At 43.8% G+C, this 22,265-nt stretch overlaps 1 protein-coding gene across 7 annotated transcripts in view; it reads right to left on the bottom strand.

Moving 5' to 3' along the window:
• Positions 1-22,265, bottom strand: part of FBXW11 (F-box and WD repeat domain containing 11) — a 66,756-nt gene that overhangs the window by 31,997 nt on the left and 12,494 nt on the right. For 4 of the 7 annotated variants that reach the window (XM_030283680.4, XM_030283681.4, XM_030283679.4 and 1 more), the window contains 2 exons: positions 19,183-19,284; positions 768-830 (listed from right to left, as the gene is read on the bottom strand). In XM_030283680.4, coding sequence (XP_030139540.1) covers positions 768-830; positions 19,183-19,233 — 114 coding nt within the window. In that variant the 5' untranslated portion in view covers positions 19,234-19,284. The remainder of the gene's footprint in view (positions 1-767; positions 831-19,182; positions 19,285-22,265) is intronic. The other 3 variants (XM_041718890.2, XM_030283684.4, XM_030283683.4) reach the window with 1 other exon arrangement.

The following is a 22,265-nucleotide window of genomic DNA, read 5'->3' as shown; positions in this document are numbered from 1 at the left end:
TTAGCACACGAAGTGAGGAATGGGATGTACCAAAATGATGACTATGGATTTGCATTTTGGGTATTCAATACTTGTATGGATAAAAAGGGCTCTGTAATCACCTGGAAGGGGAGGTGTGGATTTGGGAGCTATCCCCCACACCGCCCAGCCTCACACTAAAAGTACCTTTCTAACTTTAAACTGTTAGAGAGATTTTGTCCATCACAGTTGGATATCGGTACTAGATCAATATCCATGTTTTTTTAATAAATCATGAACACATCATTAAAACCCTAGGAGCTTCAGCTGCACATTGGGATGGCTCAGAACACCCTGGCAGGCATCACTGCTAGCTACTGAGCACAGCTTCAGAGTGATGCCAGCTCCTCTGAGCGCCTCAGGAGCCAAGGGGCTGCTGGGGAGCAATTGGCACCTCCAAAATATTCCCAAACTTCTTCAAAGCGAGTGGGCTGTGAGTCCTTGCCATGTTGAACTTTTTAAACAACAGTCACATGCTCAGAAATATAGATTAACTTTATTCTCAAGGATGCTTTGACAGAACATTGCCCTTCCAAGGTCAGCACAAACTATAAAATCTGAGCAAACCTGGTAATTTCTTGAGGATTATCCACTGGCATCATCCTTCACTCAAAGGCTGTGCTAACCTTAGGAGGATACAGCCAACGACATCCAAGGATGATTATGCAGACCTGAGATTTGGACATTTCTCAAAAGCAGGAACATACAAAATCCTGGCACATCTCCTTCTACATCCATGTTAGTCCTACCTGCCACAAGGTATTTTTCTTTGGAGACTCATCTTCATTCTGATCCTCCATTACTGATGTGTTCTGGAAAAACAGAACAAATAGTACTTCAGCTTTTTACTCTGTGACAATTTCTTGCTCTACAAGCATTACGAAAAAGCAAATCAATTGAACAGATACAATTCATTTTCCCAGTGAATGGAATACTCAAAGAATTCTGACCACAAAACCTGAGTATTATAAATAAATTCCCCTTTTAACTGACATGTTTATCAATTCCATTTACTGTAAAGATAACTCCCCAACCCCGCTTCAATTTCCTTTGACAGGTTTTCATGCAGCCTTTCAATGCTCTTCTCACTGGGAAATAAATTCACTTTCATCCTACTCAAGCCAAAGCAATTAAACCTGTCAATGTATTCAACCAGCATTTGCTGCCAAAGTTAAATTGCATACAGCGAGGCACAAAAAAAAAAAAAAAAAAAAATCACTATACACTACTTAAATACAACAGAATATGCTTTTTTCCCATCTCCCGGAATAGGGATCATTCTCTGCAGAACATGTCTGCAATTCACTGCCCAGGCTGTGTCTACAACCCTGGCAGTCACCCCTGCCTTTATTGCAGAATTGTTCCTTACTACTGCTCACATCAGAATTGTTCCTTACTACTCTTCCCTCCCCTTCCTTCACCAACAAAAGAAGGAAGTATTTCTATAAACCTTCAGCTGCATATGTTTCTCTGAGCTCATCTCTGTCTCCCAAAATCATTCCCTCCTTTCTGGCCCTGTTGTTGATGAGCTGCTCCCTTTTGCTGTCCATGGCACACCCAGCATCTCCTCCTCCCTGCTCCCAAGTCCCTCATTCCCAGGCAGTTCCAGCTTCCCCCAGCCCTGCCCTCCCAACCCCATGCCCAGGAGACTGGCAGAGGGTTAGCAGGACAAACTGAGTGTCCTCAAACACCATCTGTATTTATTTCAGCCTTCTTCCCTTCTGTCTCAACAGGAAAAAGGGGCTCAGGTAAAATATATCATGGAGTAAGTCACACAATTCCCTTACTCCTGCCATCTTGGATTATGGGTAACTCCTTAGAAACCACATCCACCCGCATTCAAAACACAATTCAATCTCAAACATTCATCTCCTCCTCTTTCTTCCATAAGGACATGCTGGACAAACCCAGAGAACCTGGAAAATGGACAGTATCCTGTCTAAAGCAACCCTTCCTCCCCTGCCCTTCTGCCTTGGTTTTACCCTGAGCCCTCCCTGAAGGTGTGGAAAACATGTGGCACATGGCATTGGATGACAGGTAAGAACTGCCACCACAGGTGATGGAAAGCCCCAACTACCTGGTTATGACACACATGACAATGACATGTACAAGCCCAGGAGGTAACTGGAGGGGAATCCAGAAAGGGATAAAGGCAGGAGATGTTTAGGGTGACTCCACAAAAACATGGATGTTAGTGTTTCTGGATGTCCAAAGAACAGACAGCCATACCTTCCATGGTTTTTGAAGCCATAGTCTCTGCAGGGCCATCCCAGTTATTTACAAGTCCTAACCAGCCCCTCTCCCTGGGGCACAAACCAGTGCAAGGGGTGCTCTCCCCCAGCAGGAACACACAGCAGCCCCTCACTGACTGGGACCCAGCCAGCCCACACCAGTTACACCATTCTGGAAAGCAAACATGCCACCAGGGAACTAAGCAGGGTGTCTTTGATTTTATTTTATTTCAATATGAATATGTAAAAACACTTGTTAGAGTGATTGTATGTTGTTAACTGTGCATCCAATTAGTGTGTCCTTAAACAAGTAAGGAACATCTCATGTCCTCTGGCAGCTGAAGGCTAAATAAACCCATGGATCCCGGGAGCTATGAGCAAGGAACACTGAGAATATCAAACAGGTGACTTAGGTCAGCAAATTCAGCAGAAATCCCACATTTTATCCATCTATCCCTCCTAACTTTCCTTCAGCAGGCTATGGTGGGACTCTGCATTGCATTCTCCCTATATCAGCAAATATCTCAGAGATCTTTGCCAGCTTTCCCAGGGATGGAGACTAAGAACTGCCTCCTAAACATTATGTCATTCTAGGAACTAGAATAAATAATTACAATAAACTACAGTGCATAGCAGCACTGTGACAGAGTGCAGGGATACAAATGTCACCAAAACCATCAGACTTTCAACCAGCAGATAGCAAAGTGAGTTTCTCTCTGTGCTGTGCCCCACCTCAACTCCACTGTGCCTCCACTGCTGCCCAGGGAAAGAACTGGGCAGCAGGCTTTGGGGAGAGGCTACAGCCTTGGAATGTCACAGGACCACAGAATCATTAAGATTCTGACCACAAAGACCATCAAGTCCAGGCTGTGCCTGATGCCCACTTTGTCCCCAGCCCAGAGCACTGAGTGCCACCTCCAGGTGTTCCTTGGACACCTCCAAGGATGGGGACTCCAAATACACTGCTGCCCAGAGACACTCCCACGTCCCATCACCATCTGAGCCACAACTGTGGGGGCAGATAATAGAGTTTGATTCTTAGGCTGGAAATAAACACAGTATTCAAATATTTCACCAGGAAGTTGACAGCTGCATTCATTTAATGGCATCTACTGCTACAGCTTCTTGTGTTCTCTCTTTTCTCATCCTGACTCATTCCACACTTTCTTACTGTATTTTAGAGCTTTCAAATCCTTCATCCTTTCCCTTTCTGCTCCCAAATATATATTTTGTTTTCCCTATGATATTGTCTCTTCCTAATAAATTTGCTCTGCTTCTCTCTTAAAACACTTCATTTTGGGATCACTCCCCCCATCACACTCATCCCCATTCAGACTCCAATCTCTCTATCCAGCACTTAAGCCTACTAATTGGAGACCAGGAGGTGATGGGTCGATCCTGCCTGGTTGGCTGGAAGAAGCAATTGGACAGCTCTGATCTGTCCTGTCCATTCCCAGCACTTGGCAGAGTCAGGATTTCAGAATTCCTGACAGCTGGTGTCACCAGTCCTGGTTCCTGGGCTCCAGCCCTTGTGCAAGAACACCGATAGGCATTTCCAAGTCCAGCTCTTCCCTCCCCTCAGTGGCATGTCTTGCTCACCCCACCCACCTCCACATACAGCCGGTTTCCCAGGTGGCTTTGAAGTGGCATCACCTCGGAATTCACCCCAATTCCCTGCAGCTCTGCTGCTGAACAACTCCAAGGCCTGATGGAAGCACTGACATCTCATCCTAGTGATCCCAGCAAGGCTGAGCTGCCCTTGCAGACATTCTCCAGATGTGATTCCGACCTCTGCAAGAGCCTTGCAGCTTCTCACAGTGCAAGCAGGGCTTCTAAATATTGTCAATTCATCTTCTTTATAGGTTAATTTTTTCCAGGAATTCCTGTGAAGTTGCTCATGGCTCTTGCAAAAGCAGAATGATTATTTCCAACCAGCTGTCATTCCTTAATTAGTCAGCCTGGAGTAAGTGCTCTCCATCCCAACTGGGAACGGCAGTGATGGCCAAGAGATAACAATGGGTCCAAGCTGGGATGTTTTATTGCTGCCTCACAGTTGTTAAAACCCAAGTGAATCGAGTTACACTGAGCAAAGCCCCAGCCTCTATTTCCACTGATTAGAAACCAGAAATGGCAGTAAAATTCACACATTGCTCCACAAGCTGAGCAAGTTTAAAAGCTCATTTCCTGGAGATTTGTATCCCACATTCCTTGCTTAGTCCCGCAGAAACTTCAGGCTTTCCTTAGTCTTTCTGCTCCACAAAACCTCTAGTTTCTGGGATTTCTATGGGGTGCAGAAAACCATGGCAAAAACAGGTTCACAAGTTACTCAGAGAGAAAGAAGTACTGACAAGCCTAATTACATCGAGCTAATTACCTTGGGGATTATGAAAAGCTACCGAAATAGAAACAACTATGGGCGATCCCCAAAGGCAAAGATATTGTAGGTATTCTAATACTCCATAAAATCATTGTTTCAATTAAGATTCTGGGATACCAGGTAGCAACTGATGTCTCAACTACAGCAGTTCCATAGATGTGAGGTTGTGAGGGACAAAGGCACTCCATGTTTTCCTGCAGGTGAGTGGCACTGCAAGGCTCCCCTCCCTCAGCAGGTGCAGGAAAAGCTGCACCTTTTCCAGCAGAAATCCATCAAACCTGGACAGGCTGCTCCAGATTTCCAGCAGGCTGCTCTTAGCCTGGGTTTGCACTGGGCTCCAGGAGCTGGGAGTGCCTGAGTCACTTAATTCCCCGGGCAGGGGAACAGCCCGATGCCTTTGTTCTGAAGCCACTGTGAGCTCCAGTATCAGGAGAGCAATTATGGAAGTGATAGCAGGAAATCCTGGGAACTGGGGCACAACACGTGAGTTTCAGCACCGAGCAAAGTTCACAACACTGCTAAATTTCTCTGATGATAATAAAGCTTTCCCTGACAAAGAAAGGATTTACAGGCTACAGAGGATGGATGGACAAAACAACAGTTATGTTGTCTTGAAAAAAAGCAGTCTTATATTTGAGCTTTAATGAAAGGGAAAGGAAGTAAGAACTTCTATGTCTCACTGCCCTTTAAACTGCACTGGTAATTCCCATCTCAGTTAAAGACCCAGCTAAGTCTTCAACAGTCTAACTTTTCACAAGATTCCTTCTCTCTGGAAAAAAAACACCAGGAAATTTCAGTTAAAGTTACAAAATAAGCAAAACCAATTAAACCAATTCAGCTATACAGGTTCTGATGTCTTTAACAAACCACATCTGACTTTGAAGAAGCTGAAGAACCAATACAAAATAACTAAAATACATACTTGGATACCTCAGAGTCAAACTCTGCAGATCAAGTACACGGCACTGGAGCTTCAAGCCCCTCCTGGACCAGCTCTGCCACAGCAGCACGGCTGGAGGTCCCGCATTTCCCAGGGCAAGTGAGGAATCTGCCAACCTCTGGAACAGCTGGAGCCAGCAGCAAGGGAGGAAGCTGACTACCATCTGCACCAGCTAAAAGTGATGAGCACTTGCCCCTCATGGCTTCCTGCTTTTAAAAGAGCCACAAACTGCCAAACACTTCAGAGCATTTCCAAATGAAAGCCTCTCCCTGGGGAGAAATGGGCAGCATTTGCTAACCCAGGAATCTGTTAAACAATGTTCATTAACAACATCTTGATACTTGATCGGGGATAAGAGGGGATTTTCCTCTTCTAACTATGGAGAGGCTCTTAGTAAAAATGTCCTAGAGCACAAATATGAAATTAAGTTGGAGAACCCCTAACCTAGATGGCACAAGATGGGAATGAACCTCTCTCACAGCAAGGACTAAATCCCTTCCTTCTCAACATCCTCAAGATCTGTCTGTGAAGAAATGCAAAAATCCTGATGTCCCCAAGTTCCACGGGCCTCCTTGGCCCCCAGGGACAGTTGGTTGTCCACCAAACAAGAAGGTTCACTCTGCTGACCACGGCCATGTCTATATTTGATGTCTGTATTAGTAATTGCTTGCTTCAGCTTAAACTGAACTATTTATGTAAGCACTGGGAATCTGCACAAATTAGGCTGAACATGCTTCAATTCTTACCTAGCTTGCTGCTCTCCCTGCTGCCAGGTTTTATTTTAGTGCAGCTATTGCTGGAAGTTCAAACAAAAATATACTTAAAATACTTAAAGAGTCTACCAAGAGCCAACAGCTGAAGGCAAAATTAGAAAAAAACCCCTCATAACTGAAAATAGGGCATCAATTTTTATTTGGCCTCTGACTAACCACCAAAAAGTTTAAAAGAAGATATGCTGAATTCAGCACCACAGCTCCCCAGTCTGTGTTTCAAACTGCTTCAAACGCTAAAGTTTGACCACAAGTTATAGATGGTAATTTTTTAGCACATACCTAATGCTCTTCCAGACCCCAGTTTGACACCTCTCAAGGGTTTCTTTTGCAGGAATTTTTGGCCAGAGTAGTAAGTTTCCCAAAACTAGAACTGCTTGCTCTTGCCTCTGCTCAGAGAAGGAAAATCTCAAGCCATTCCTCACCTGAATGTCCCACAACAGTTATTTCTGCAGGTTCCAAAGATGACAAGCAGTCACTAAGCAGATCACTCTGCTTAATCAACAATGCTTTGATGATTGGCAATTAGTACCACTATGTTAACTTTGTTTCAAGAGTATCAGTCCTCACCTTAAAGTCATTATAAATTAACTTGCTGATCTTGTGTGTGTGTGTGTGTGTGTGTGTATATATATATATATATATATATATATATATATGTGTGTGTGTGTGTATATATATGCATAAAACTGTGTATCTGAGTATTCAGTATGTCTGACTTCACATGGAACTAATAAAATCATGTAAATAATCTCTCCATGTTTCTAGTCAGTTCTCCATTCAGCTCATGGAAGGCCAGAATTAGATCTCCTCAGAGCCTTCCCTTCTCCAGGCTGAACAATCCAAACTTCCTCAGCCTTTCCTCATGGGAGAAGTGCTCTGTTGCTCTGATCACCCTGGTGGCCCTCAGAAGTCGGGTCATTGTGGACAGTACCCAGAGTCATAACATAACTTGTTTTTAAACTGAAATTACACATGAAAATGCTCCGCAGCTCAGGATTACTTTTCTGATCCAATGAAACACTAAGCAAGGACTCCAACCGCACCAGTGAGCCTTTGGTGATGGCACATCCTCTTACCAGAGGAGTTTCATACATCAGTTTGTGTGTCCAAACTGCAGTATGAGCCTGCCTGGCAGGGCAAGAATTTAATCCTTACCCCAGCCTATGAAGGGCCACAGATGATGGAGAACCGTAACAGCAAAATCACTCTGGAGCTTTTAGAATTTCTGAAATAACGTATTACACATTCTCAGAAAGATTTACATCAAAAACATTCACTGACTGACTGTTAGTTAAATGTAGGTTATCATAAGAAACAAAACAATTGCACTTCTGTCCAAGTTCAGAGCTATTTTCCAGCATGCCTCCATTGCCACGCAGCAAGCTGATGTAACCAGAAAAACAATGTAGTTACTGCAATCCCAAGAGACATCCAGTGGGGGTTTGGTTTGGTTTGGTTGGGTTTTAAATATGCAGTAACTGGTTAGCTCTTAAGGGCAGCCTTACCTCAACAGGTACTGCAGGATCACATTAACAACACCTTCCTCACAGAACTGTTTCAAAGACACCCTAAACTCTCATTTAACGTTCTGAGTGTCTGGAGCAGAGAGTCAGTAACCCAAACATGCCTGTACCCATCCTATAAAAACACGCTGTATTTACAAGGACAATGAGCAGGGAATTGTGTAATTGTAAAGATTTGATGACTCATCCCTGCACCACTCCAGCTCCAAAGCAAGGCCTGCAAAACCCCACATGGCACAAACCCTTGTGCTGGCTGGAAAACCAGGGCCCAAACACAGAGAAATCACTGTGTGTCCCCCTGCCCTCGGACAGAGAGCACCACTCGGGCAGGAGAAATGGCAAAAGCAGTTGGCACTTCAGCCAGGCCAGGGCTGGGGTTAAGGTGTCCACATCTCAGCTTGTGCTGCCAGGGGGAAAACTGCAATCAATAATAATCAATTAAAAAAAAATAAAAGAAAAAGAAAAAAAACACCTCGTCTCCCAGCTTGCACAAGAGCAGCCAGCAGTAAGAGGAGCCAACAAGGTTCCCTGCAAGGCCTCAGCTGAAAACTGGATTCATTTTCCCACCCCTGCCCAGCCCAACAGGAGCTTTAATTCCACCTTCAGCCTAGAGTGGTGTTTGTTTTCCAGGTGTCTCAGTTTGTGCCTTTCACTGTCCAGTCACTCAGCTTTCCTTGGCAGACATTGATGTGTGCAGGAATCCCAATCCACTCCTGCCAGAGCAGCAAATCTCAATATTCAAATTGTGTACCAAAGCAGCCATCAGGTTTATCACTGACATCACTGATAACACTTGCAGTCACTTGCCTAAAACATCTCACAATTAACTTTCACTATCCTAACAGGCCAAATACCTCAAAAGATAAATCCTTTCTGCCTGCGAATAACTAATAGTAAAATGTTTAAAGCAGAAACATGGCCCTGACAAACGGCTGGGCTGTAGGAAGGTACACAGATGTCAGGAGCAAGGTGTTAGTTTGCTTTTTCAATTGATATTTTTAAATTAAGAGAAATTACCACAAGTTCTCAGCCACAATTATTAGCAGTAGTTTTGTACTAATGGTTCATCTATTTTACACATAACCTTATTTAGGTAGAATCTGTACTTTCAATCTTAATCCATCCCAAAGTAGAATAGTTTTTCCTCTGTACTTTTAAAACTCAGGGCAAACTTCAATCCATGTCCCTTACACAGCAAATTCACTAAAAGTGAACTTAAGCTTAAGTTTTTAAAGCTTTGACTACACCATGTTACACACTTGTTCAGAACATTGGCACTTGTAACTGTATCAAAAGCTACCCTAAATAAATGGATTTTGTTAGGCAGTTAGGAGGATTAGGTATGCCAAGCTTTTGGGATTTTTTTTAATATAATGAAAACATTAAGTTGTATTTACTACCTTAGAAACTGTCTCAGTGTCTAGTAAAGAGCTGCTTTAGCTTTTATTTCCTGTATTTATAAAGTATCCAAAAAAGAAAACTTGAAGGGAAAATACTGGCTTAAGATTATCAGTTCTTTTCTTCCTTTTAGAGCAGATGCAAAGAGGCCTTTTCAGATCCACTCATCTCATCATTTATAGGACTTGTAAAAGGAAAACAAACTATTTAAAGTTGCATTTGAGTGCTGACTGCTCAGATTAGCACAGCTGACAGAGGGCTGAGCACAGAACAGCAGCTGAATTCCAGGGCTTCAGGAGCAGCCAAGACACTCCAGAGGCAGCTGATGCATCCCTGCAACACCCAACTGCTCCATCAGCACTGCTGCTCCACAGCCCAGAACTGCCCCGTTCCCTTCCACAAGCTCTGCCATCCCATGGAGCAGCCTTTCCAAAACCAGGGGCTGTGTGGACACTCCCACACCAGGCTAAGGCAAAATCAAATTCCAAAAGCTGGACATTTTTCTCTGTGCCACATTCATGAGTAAACAAGGCAGAAGACAGCACTCTGCCCCACAGAATTAATAGATGTTAACAGTATTCCAGATTAAAGGTATGGGACAAGTAACATCTGGGAAGCAAGTTTCAGGCTAAGCTAGTAATTAGATCAGTTCAAATTCATCAAAAATAAATTAGCCTCTGTTAAGATTAACTACACATTTGCAACTTGGCTGCCTGGTGCAAAGTTAAAATACTTCAAAGGTTATTCGTGGTTTCCCAGAGGGAATTTAGGTTCAGATCTCTCCTGCTGTTTCCATATCAAACTAAAGGGAGTTATCTCAAATTGCCAGCACAAAGCACAACCTTCAGCACGAGGGGCTTGAGGAGCTGTGAGAGGGAGGGGACACTCAAGGGCCTCAGACACTGCAAAACTTTAAGCAGGTTTTGAACAGGCGTCTATAAAAACTTTTACAGTAAAAGCTACACAAAGGTTATTCAAAGCCACTGAACAGTTTGAAATACTAAACCTGCAGTAACTCTCAATTATTCATCTTTTGCAAAATAGAAGGTATTTGCACACAAAAGAAATACAGGAAAAGCAGCCACCACAGTGAAAATTCAATAAAACTGCAGCCTAGAACTAGTGAGCTACTCCAAGGAAGAGTCCTGTCCTCCAGAAATGTAGAGCAGTGTATTCCATACTTGGCAGCTCATGGAAGTGTATCAATCTTCACAACTCCTCAGGAAATTCTAATCACTCATTAATTGTCTGAAACAAGCTTTTGTTTATGCACAAGTTCAGTGTGGGTTTGGACCTGCTGATATCCAAGCATCCAGAACGTGGAGAAAACCTTATTTCCACAAGGGCTGCAGCATAACTGCAGCTAAAGGAAAATGCCTTCAGTAATACAAGTTGTAAAAAAATACTCAATTTTTTTAAAATATCCACCCAGCCTTGCCTGGGATTAGGCAGACACTCTGCACTTGAGTGCTGATTTATTTGGCTTTTCAAAGGCACGTGCAATTGCATAATTTCGATTTCACACAATTTATATAATGGATGGTAAATGTTCCTGACCTGGAAGGTCAGCACTTCTCCCTCTACAGCTTCAAGATCCAGCTGATGAATACAATAGCACCTCACTGTAAGACTCTTCAGAACAGGATTTGAGAACAGCAGGAACAGTTGCCCCACGTCTCAGGTTCCTGGGTTGGGAAGATTATTTTCAATCCCCACCACATCATCAGTGCCTGGAGTCACAGCACAGCTTCTTGTGTGAGAGGAAGGTGGCAGAGCTGTGGCCAGGACTAGATGACACGCTGTGCACCCCAACCCCAGCCCTGTGCCTGTGGCAGTGCCAGCAGAATCCCTTCCCTAGGACCTGGACAGGATGGCACTGGAGAAGGAAAGCTGCTGGCCCTCGCTTCTGAATCCAGGGACAGTCCCAGAGAGTCCAGCTCTGCTTCCTGGGACAGACCCACCATCTGAAGGGGCTTTGGGAAGGGTAACTCTGGAACCAGCAAGGCTGAAATAGAATTTCACAGACACTTCAGGACAACACGAATCAGTTACAGCACTGCTCTTCGAGGGCAAAAACATCACCTCAAACTTCTCCGGAATCCCAAATCCACTTGGGAGCAGTGGAAGACCATCCTGCACCACAAAGCCAAGCCTTTCCACAGTGAGGTTTGGAAACAGGACCATTTTGCCACAGAAATACTACACAGAGGAGTAAAAAGCTCACTATAGTTCCTTCTTTCTCTGCTGTAGCACTTCCTCCAGCCCTGCCATTTGCTCAATCCCCTGCTGCCTGTAGCCAGCTGTGCTATCCTGGACTCTGATGCCTCCCTTGATGTAATTGGATTCTCCCACCATTTCAAAGGATCACAAAAAACCAACCATCTATTTAAGACTCTTAAATGTCAGTCCTGAAGGCCACAAAACAACTATCAGATACAAATCATGAAGGCTCAGGGAAAGCTGGGAATGGGCAGCCTACTAAGCACCCAGAGTGTGTCCTGAAAGGGTAAGTGTCCTTTTGATGGTGACTCAAGAGTGGCACCATCAGTATCCGCAAAACCATCAACACTGGTACTCACACAGCTGCTGAATTCCCCTAAGCAAGGGACCCACTCTCCTGCCAGGGGGGTCTGATGAGGAGTCTGCAGTGCAAAGACATTGCACAAATGTAGTTTCAACCTTGGTTGGAAATATTTGATTATAAATTTCTGTTTCCTAGAAAATTCCTCTGTGGGAAAGAGACAAGACCTGCAAGGAAGAGAACTGTCACACACAGAACAGATTGCCTTGCATCTCCTCCTCTCCTTGGGCAGATTTCCCTCCTCCATCCCTCCCAGCACGAGCATGGCACTGCCAGAAGGCAGGCAGGGAGCAAGGCACGTTTCCTAACACATTTCTTTCCACCATAACAGGATCACTGAGAGAAAAAAAATCCTCTCTTCCACAGGAGGCTGAGCAAGCATCAACATGAGGCTGTGGCTAACAGCATCCCTTCTGCAGACACTTCAGAAGAGCCATCAGCAGTAACAGCTCCTGCCCACCACTTGTGAAATCTCTCAGGCTTAGTGGGACTGTGGTGCTTTCTGAGGGACACAATTAATGTCTGACATTGCACTCACTGCTGCAGCTCTGAGCAACAAGCACCAGATTCGCCGAGGCAAGGTCCAGGACCTTGCCGCGATCCATGAACTCACCATGGAGAACCTGCCTGTGATGAACAAAGTTCCCAGTGCCCTGGGGGACAGGGCCCGCTTCCTGGCTACCATGGCAACACTGGAACAGTCGCTGCTTCTAGTTAAGTACCGATATTGAAACGTTAAACAGCTAATTGCTCTGTTTGTTTTCTCTAAACCACCGGGAGAAGCACCTACTCCCCACCCAAGCTGCCATTCTAGGACTAAGATGCAAATAGGGAAACCCGTGGAACCATGGGAGCGTGTTTTGGGGGAGAAGGACACCCCTAAATGGAGAACTGAACACAGTAGAGGGGGCTGGACAGGTACCATACGCTGGCTGAGGAAGAGGAAAACACATGCCCCGATCGACGTTTGACCTGTCACCATAAGCTCCGGAAGACGAGACTGGAGTGGGCTGTGGGAGGCAGGAACGAAGAGGCAGATTTTCCCGGTGTTAACAGGAGGAAAGGAGAGGGGACAGCTGCTGCTGGGACTTCAGCAACAGGCTCTGCACGCCTCCTCACCCTTCAGCTACCTGAAAAAGCTACAACAGTGGGGGCGAGCTCAGTGTCGGGCCCCTGCCCAGCTGATCTTTTTAATAAAGAGCTGAACATTAATAAAGGCATAAGCCCTGTTCATTTCACTGCCCAGTGTAGAGTGGACAGACTGGGATCTCTGAATGGAACGGAAGAGAAACACTAGCAAAAAAAAAAAATAAATAGGCAAGCTAGCAAGTCACCCAAAGGAGTAAGGAGTGGATGTCTAAGCTCCCATGACTTCTGCTGTGCACAGAAGCCCCTCCTGCAGCAGCAGTTCAGTGCCTATGGCAGAGGGACTCATTTCACCACTTCCACCTCATCTGGCTCATAAACATCAGTGATTAAGTCAATTACTGACTTCTGAATAGTGGCAACTTCTGAAGAGAAGACCACGATGATAGAACTCCCCACCAAGAGGAGCAGGCTCCTGAAAGGGGTCACTCTTCTGTTCAAGCACACTTGGCAGCCTGGGGATGAAATGTATGACCTTTAGCGCTCTCCAAAAACCACTGAAAACAACAAAGCCCAAAAAAGCACTCGTATATCAGATTGTTTGTAGCAGCAAAACCCTTTCCCCACAAGCAGAAAGGTCAGTGCTTGGCAGTACCCAAATGGTGCCAGCCAGGGGAGGCCACCACAGGTGACCCCAACCTGCCACGAGGTTTCACAGGCTGCTCCCCGCTCTTGCTGATCACAGGGAATACAGCTGGAATCCTCACTCCCCTATTGCTGATCACAGGGAATACAGCTGGAATCCTCACTCCCCTTTTGCTGATCACAGGGAATACAGCTGGAATCCTCACTCCCCCTTTGCTGATCACAGGGAATACAGCTGGAATCCTCACTCCCCTTTTGCTGATCACAGGGAATACAGCTGGAATCCTCACTCCCCCTTTGCTGATCACAGGGAATACAGCTGGAATCCTCACTCCCTTTTTGCTGATCAAGGGAATACAGCTGGAATCCTCACTCCCCTCTTGCTGATCACAGGGAATACAGCTGGAATCCTCACTCCCTTTTTGCTGATCAAGGGAATACAGCTGGAATCCTCACTCCCCTATTGCTGATCACAGGGAATACAGCTGGAACCCTCAGCAGGAGCCATAGCCAGCTCCAAGTGACAGATGCACGTCATGTCCCAGGCAAATCAGGAACCAAAACTCACAGATATTTACTCCATTTTGCTGGTTCTGACGGATCAGGGACACATTTCTGCTCCTCAGCTGAGGAAAGCAAAGAGCAGAGCTCTGGCTCAGAGCTCAGTCCTGGGATTCACTCCAGTGAATAACAACTCACTTCCATTTCCAAACAAACACTAGGAACTGACCCAAGACAGAGAAGGTCCCTTCTTGCCCCTAAGAATGAACAGGCTCAGTTAAAAACTAAAGTCATAAAGCCCAAAGCACTCGGATATACAAAGGACACCAGAGAAGTGCTTATGAGAACCTTCCCCTTTGGAGAATAAATCATGCTTGGAAAAAGTAATTCCTGCATTTCACATTTCCCCATCCTCCTGGACAGAGGTGTCTGGATCCAGCACCAAGCCATAGCTGGCCACACCACCAGGAAGCAGCACAAGAAGCTGCTGTGACTGTAAGGGATGCCCAGACTGCACCCAGAGTGCTCATCCCAGTTTAGGCTCTCCAAAGGAAACAGGCTGGGATATGGGAGACAACGAGGATGGCCAAGCACTGAAGCACCAGGGGGAGTAAAATGCAGCACTATCCTTTGCAAATGCCTGCAGTATGTGCAAACTGAGCTGCTGGATCAGGCCTCAAAATCCATAACACCCACACTGAGAACTAAAAAAGAAAAGTTATTACAAGAAACTGCTGAAAACAAACTCCAAACTGGTGTTACTTTTCACTGAGAAGAGACTCCAGAAACACACTGGAAAGCACCACTACTGATTACCAGAGGGAAAACTGGCCATTTTTACCTCAGATTTAGGGACTGGGGAGTCCAGGCCATCCCCCTGCCCACACTGCCTCCAGACCCACCATGGGTACTTTTAATTGCTTCTACACTGCTGCCCTTGGTTTGGAAGCTCTGTGTCTCTGAAAAGTCTGTTTAAACACAGGGAATGAGCACAAATATTTCAGATATTGGAGAGAACATTCTGTTCTTTTAAAGAAAAGGAATAATGTATTTCTTTTTAATGGAGCTGTTGGACTGTTTCCAAAAAGAAGTGGTAACAGTTCCACTCTGTTTTGAGGCAAAATACCAGAAAACATGTCAAAGAGGTATTTGTAAATGACTTCAGACCCAACAGAAGCAGTAAAGCAGTTGTCTGGTTATGATAACTCATGTCAACAGCTGCAGGGAGTAACATTTCCAAAGGGATGCAGGCTCCAGAGCTACAAGCCACTCATCATCTCCCATTTGTGATTTCATGCTCTGGAGGAGAAGGTTTGAGCAGAGCCCATCTCCAGCACTCTGTGGTTTTAAGAAAACTGCATTGTGTCTGTGCCTGAATTTGTACTGGGAAAAGAGGATGAAGAAGTTTCCTTGTTCAATTCTTAGCTTTCAACTACAAGTTTTTCCAACTACACTTTCTCTTGTTGTGTTTCCCTCTGGTATCAGAATAGAAGCATCAACAGAAACTCAAAATTAGTAAAGAGAAATAAACAGAAGCTTAAGCAAGTTAATGCTAAATTGTAACATCAATAAATAAAAATATAAACTTCCTTCTGGAAAATTCTATGTTTAAACTGAAAGAAGGGAAATTTATGTTCGATACCCAGCCAAGAGCACTGAGTGCCACTTCTGGGGATGGGGACTCCATGAAAAGGAAAATGCAGATCCAGGAGCACCTCTGGAGCTGGACACCCCACTGGGCAGAAGCCAAGGATAAAGGACAGGAAAGCCCTCCCAAGCCTCCAGAGTACTTGGGAGAACGGCCTTGGAGGAGTCAGGGGAGACTCAAAACTGAAAAAGCCACTGCATGAATTTAAGATCTGGCCTGTGGAGGAACAAGCTAAGATCTCTCACTGGCAGCTCGGGAAGTGATACATTTCTTGTTCCTGCAGGGAATGCACTCTGAGATAGCTTCCAGGCCACACTGCCCACCTGTGAACACAGAGGCAGAGGAGCAGGGCACTGCATAAATTAAGATGAAAACTTCATGCATAGATGACAAGATGTAGGAAAGAATCTTTTCTAAGAACTCCAAAGATCTTGGGAGGGTGTAAATAAGCACAGCAAAATCTAAGCAGAGTTTTAAAAGAGAGATAAAATTATTTTTGTAAAAACAGAAGTGGAAGAAAAGTGCAACTGAAGACAGGGAAGAAACTTGGTGGGGCGGTATTTGGTTACTGGGATTTTCATTATATCTCTCTAATAATTCATTTCCCAAGACTTATTTCATCACCTCCTGCATTATGCAATAATTCAAAGTGATGCCTAGGCTCTTATCTTCTGTTCCTTAATGAACAGTGCTCACATCACACTGGAGATGTTTACTCCCAGAGCCCAGAGCCCTGCCTGTCTCTGCCTGGCAGCCCTGCTGGAGCCACTTCCCAAATCAGCACCACAAAACACACTCAAATCCCTGCCGTGCTCCACGGGTGAAGCCATGGAAGGTGCTGTATCCACAGGGTTGCATCACACACCTGCTGACAGAATCAGTTTCTCCAAAGACCTGAACAAGAATTTTAGTTTTTATTTTGCAGATAAGTCCATATCAAAGCAAATAAAAGCAGGAACTATTGGATATCAGTATGTTAATGTACAAAAACATCATTAAAGGTAACTAAGCAGTTAAAAATAAGGCCTTGTAGCAGTTTCAAGTATTATTAACTGTATTTAATACATACTTGTCCATGCAACAGAAACAAGTGTTAAGTGTCAGCGACTTTATTTCCTAAAAGTATCAATTAAACCAAAAGCCAGAGTAATGAGAAGAAATCTCAAGTACCACAAATAGGAATTAATATTTTCTGATAAATTACCTGTTTCTCTTCTGCATTCACTAACACCTCACAGAATGCAGAAAGCAAATATTTCTCCAGTAAACTGCAGGCACTATGAGGGTATTTTACTGCATGAAGAAAAGCACAGAATACACACCCAGACTGAGAACTGGAACACCTCTCCCAATTCATGGGCAGAGGGGCTTGCTGAAATGCTACAGCTTGATTCTAAAGAGCCTTGTTAGGTTTGATGATTGTTAGCAACCTCACAGAAAGGCAGAGCTAACCTAATCCCTGCTTACTTCCTTTGGGTGGATGGCAGGTGGCTGCTGAAGCCTAAAGGTTTGAAAAAGCCCCAGGAATGAGTTCCTGAGGCTTCCTGAAGAGATTCTCCAAGGCTCCAGAGTGAAGACTGCGCTTCTCCCTTTCTGGCCTGCTCTGGTTACTCTAAGCACACCACACACAACAGACACAATCCCAGGTAACTTCTGAGAATCTCCAAGAGCTTCTGTATTTCCCTTCCAGCACTTCCTATTAATCATTTCACCCTAAATGAATGTGTGCTACAGAAGCAAGAGCTCCTGCTACCTGTGTCCCACCTGATTTCTGTGTGGGCTTAGAGTTCAGGAAACAATGAAGGGCAAGTCATAGTGCCAAAAATAATAAATGGAGAAAGCAGCTGGTACCACTTTTGCTTCCAAGTTCCCCTTCAGAATCACTGAGTCACACCCTCAAAAGGAGAACCTTTTGTTGTTTTTTTTAAAATAATCCTTCACAGACACTTCCGAAAGTCTCAAAGCCTCTTCTGGCTGCAGTTCTACAGAAACAATCAAATCCTAATAAAACAAAAAAGTCTTTATTTTGGCACAGTATTTCACTGAACCATGGAATATCCTGAGCTGGAAGGGACCCACAAGCATCACCTAAGCCCAACCCCTGGCCCTGCAGACACCCCAACAATCCCACCCTGTCAAAATTAGAAGTAGCTTGCAAATACTGCTAAGACAGACACTAAACCTCTGGGACTCTGCCCTGGCATGAGTAGGCACTCTTCCATAAGCATTATTTGGCCATGAGACTGTTCATTTCTATAAAACTGAATTATCCAGCTATAAGTTTGTCTTGGACATGAGTTTTTGTCCTTTCTTTGAATACTATTTCAAAATTGTAAACATAAAGCATTCAAATGGAAAAACAGATTTGTATTTTAACAAAAATTTTGGAGGAATTTCTGGTTTTGAAATTCAGATTTGCTGAATTTCAAGTGGCCACATTTTGCAGGTGAGAAGAGAGGTTTTGAAATAATTGCTTACTCTCTAAGGTAAGACACTGATGTTCTCCAGTGGCTGACCTCAAATGGAGTGACACAAAACTCAACTCTTCATTTTCATTCGCAAAAAGCAATTTCTTTTAACTACTCATTTTATACACATGAAAGACTTGAACCACTGAATAATGCTCTTATGCAAACAGACTAACCTTAACTGATCCTTGCTTTCTGCTAAAAGATGTTACATTTGGAAACACTTTGGGAAGTGCCACAATTACTACACATGTTCAGCATTTTCCTTCCAAGGTGAATACCCTGGAAAAAATTGTTAACTGGTCCCAAAACCTCCCTTTTTATCATTGTCAATCCCTCCCAAACCAATGAAGCAGCAATTCCCCATCTATAAGTTATGCAGGGTTACCTCCAACAGCTTACTAGAAGAAAAACAACAGACAACTTAGGATTTAGTGGTCTTCTATGCAGACCAACCCCCCTACCCCCCATCCCTTGTTCTTCACTTCTTAAAAGTTAAAAACCTGAGTTAACAGGGCAACCCAAAGACCCCAGGACTCCATGCTCACTATTCTGAATTCAAACACGTGCAAAGACTAAGGTAAGTCTACACCCACAGCCAAACTTAGGAGCAAATAAAAAGCTTATCCTTTCTAAATTAAATCACACAAACATCACAGGTTGGTCAGTTCATTGCAATTTAAGAGAAATGGCAAAGCTCATTATGTTATTTTTAAGTTAAATGAGAAAGCAAAACGTAGCAGGCAACATGCAGAACTATGCTATTGATATCACAATGTCAGTATACAGGCAATAAAAGACAACAACTCCCCCCCAGCCTTACTGCACAGAAAGCCCTTGAAGAGTCACTCCTACAATGCAGTTAAGTAGAAGATTTCAGAAAAGGATGCACAAAAAACATTTAGCAGACTAAACAATTTGATTAAACAGAGTCCTGAGAGTTTAACACAAGTTCAACAGCATAACATTTACAACAAGAAAGAAGAAAGGCACCTGGAGACATCTGACACTGGGCATGCTCTGCAGGCATCTCAGTGCGCACATGCTCTCTACCAGGTTGGAGCAGCCTAGCCACAAAGACCTTGGCACAGAACACTGCAGGGTGACAAAAAGGAAGGAAGAGAAGAAGCAGTTAGATGCCACAACAAATCACTCAAGGCAGGCAACTCATTAGTATGTTAACGTGGGTACTTATCGATGTTATTTCTACATTCATCACAGTTATTGGCCAGGGGTAAAATAACCACTGAAGATCCTGTGCAGCAACCAAGGACAAGCCATCCCTCTAGCCTGAGCTCCTTTTCCCCCTCTGTAATCTCGTGGCTTTAGTGCCCAGCTGGACGTTTTAAGTGACTCCCAGCAGCAGGAGAGTTTTAGGTCACCCACACTGCTGCCCACAGCAGAGCTTCACCCAGCAACCTGGCCAAACTCCCTGCCCAGCTGTGGCCTGCACAATCCCGCTGGGGACAGGAGGCCAGGAGCTGCCACTGGGGTGGCAAGGCTTTAGAATCCACCTGGAGGAGCTTTAGGGATTAAGGTCTGGCACTCCCCTGTGTCTCAGCTTTCTCAAACAAACTGTGCTTCTTTATTCTGCACTGGGACAGACAACCTGACAAAGGGAGCACATTTTAGAGCTAAGTTCAAATTGCATGACCAAGTTTTGCTTAATCAAGGAATCCTAATGAACTGCGAAAAAATGCTGGAATTATAGTTGAAGATATCCTAAAGCCAAATCATCCCCCGGCTACATTTACTACTCATCCTGCCACCCAAACTTAACTACCAAATTCCCCACTGCTGACATGAGTAGTTAGGAAAAGTCTGGAGATCCCTTTTGTTTCTTTTCTGAAGCTGAAGAAATTTGATACAGACAGACTCCCCAGAACTTCTGTAGCTCCCCAATATTATTTCCCAGTTCCTTTTAAGGACAGAGCAGTACATACACCAGATAAATTTAGGGGAAAGGATTCAATTCCTCAGCATCAAGCAGTGCACAAACCCAGCTGCAATATTTGGCACAGACTGAGCTTTCACTATTTTCCACAGAGACTTCCAATTTAGTTACAACAGACAGCAAAACTTTAAAAGAAAAGCCCCACACAGGTCAAAGATGAAAGTGGAATAACTGGAGGTAAAGCCATATGGAAAGCAGTTTGTGCCAGGATCAAGGAGGGGGAGAGAGCCCAGAGCACCTGAAGGGTAAAAAGCTTCTTTGTTTTTTCAAATCTTAGGAATAAAACAAAAGGAACACCAATATTTTCATCTCCATGCTAAGGAGAGAAATTACAGCAAAACCAGCACAAGAATGCCCCTAGCAGCACCTAAACACATTGAAATTCCCTCTCTTACCCAGCAGGAAGGTGCTGATTCCACAGGCATGTCCTTGCCTGTGGCAAGGGAAGGCAAGAGTGGGAGCATGTATCTTATGGACAGGGGTAAAAATAGTCATATCTATGTTTTATTGTATTATTCTTTAATAGTAAAACAAACCTATAGTTTTCAACTACTAAAAGTTTTTAAAAGTGTATTTAATGTTTAGAGAAATGGGATTTAGCTATAAAGTAATTACTCCACTATATCTGTCATTACTTTGCATTACTTAACTTTGACATGTCCTCACACTAACACTGGAAATTTAGTTCCCAGGACACTTCTAAGACAGCCAATAAATGACAACAGGGAAACTACCTTAACTTCAAGAAGACATCAAAAAAAAAAAGAGGTTTTCATATTTTCAAAAGAGATGGGATGTACTGTTAAAACCCACTTACTGAAGATACATACTTTTATAGGTCTGTTTTTAAAAAATAAGTGTATAATTGAAGAAATTCCCTTTCCAATCTGTTTCATTATTTGTTCCTATTTAGGACAATATCTTCATGGTGGTTGGTGGTTCTGCAACACTGAACCAGCAAAATTCAGGGTATTTCTGCAGGTGTTGATTAAAGCCCAAAAACATTTTTAAACATAGAGGCCTGATTAAAAAAAAAAAAAGAGTCACTTTGCTCACATGACTTAAAAAAAGTCATTGATAAAAAACACAGCAAACTCCTCTCCTGAGATGTTCAGATCTGGCTTAAAAGGCGTGCATAATGTTTATAATTAATTGGCACTTGGAGATGTCCACAAATTATAAGCTAAAAATCAGTGGTTTATTTGTTATTATGTGGGGGAGTTTAGGAACTACTCTAGCTAAATAAACTGAATTCTAAGAGAAAAATGCTTAAGAGAAAAATGGGTAACTTGAGAACATGTAAAAAAATTTAATTCATAATGCATTAGACACCGAAGCCATTTCCATGCCAAGGTTAAGCTGCACAAAAACCTTTTCACAGCATTACGAAACCCTGCATGAAAGGCTTTACAAAAACTCCCTGGACACTCAGCTGCAGCACTGCTATTGCACAATGCTACAAACATTGTGTCCCACTTCACACCAAAACAGGAACGTGCAAATATTTGTGTGCCTCCCTGACATGTTATTGCTTGACCCTGCCATGAATAAAAGCTTAACAATGTTCCAAAGGCTTCACCTTGCACTGGTCCTTCTTTTGCCACGAGCCCAGGGAGGTGCAGCACCATTTAATGAAGCCTGGGAAGGGGAAAGTGCCAATGGCCAATGGGCACAAAATTAATGAGAACACAGAGATCAGAATGCACAGGTTAAGGGAAGGCCTAAACTGAAATTTGGTCTAAACTCAGATTTTAAGGAATAAGGTAATTAGCAATGCAGAGCTTTAACTGCCTCACATTCTGAGGGCTGTGGATCACCTGGAGGTCCTCTTTGCAGAGCTGAGAGGGGCTTTGAGCCCCAGGGCAAGGAGGGAACAGACACAGAAACTCATTCTGAGCTCTTAAATGCATTGTGCTTGCAAATATTCATACTCTAATTTTATTATTAGATGATTGATGCTAATTCCATACACAAAGAACTGCTTTGGTGGTCTAGCCCCAAGAATTACATTTTAAGCTTTATGTTTCAATTGTAAATCTCAAATTTAAGCAAGCCTATACAAAATGCTGCATTCCCAGAGAAACATGTAAATCCTCAGTAAAAAGGGAATATGCTTCAATGT

Source organism: Taeniopygia guttata, chromosome 13 (assembly GCF_048771995.1).
Source record: "Taeniopygia guttata chromosome 13, bTaeGut7.mat, whole genome shotgun sequence".
NCBI classification, from domain to species: Eukaryota; Metazoa; Chordata; class Aves; order Passeriformes; family Estrildidae; genus Taeniopygia; species Taeniopygia guttata.
The sequence above is the reverse complement of the archived record's forward strand: the minus strand, read 5'-3'. Positions and strand labels throughout refer to the sequence as shown.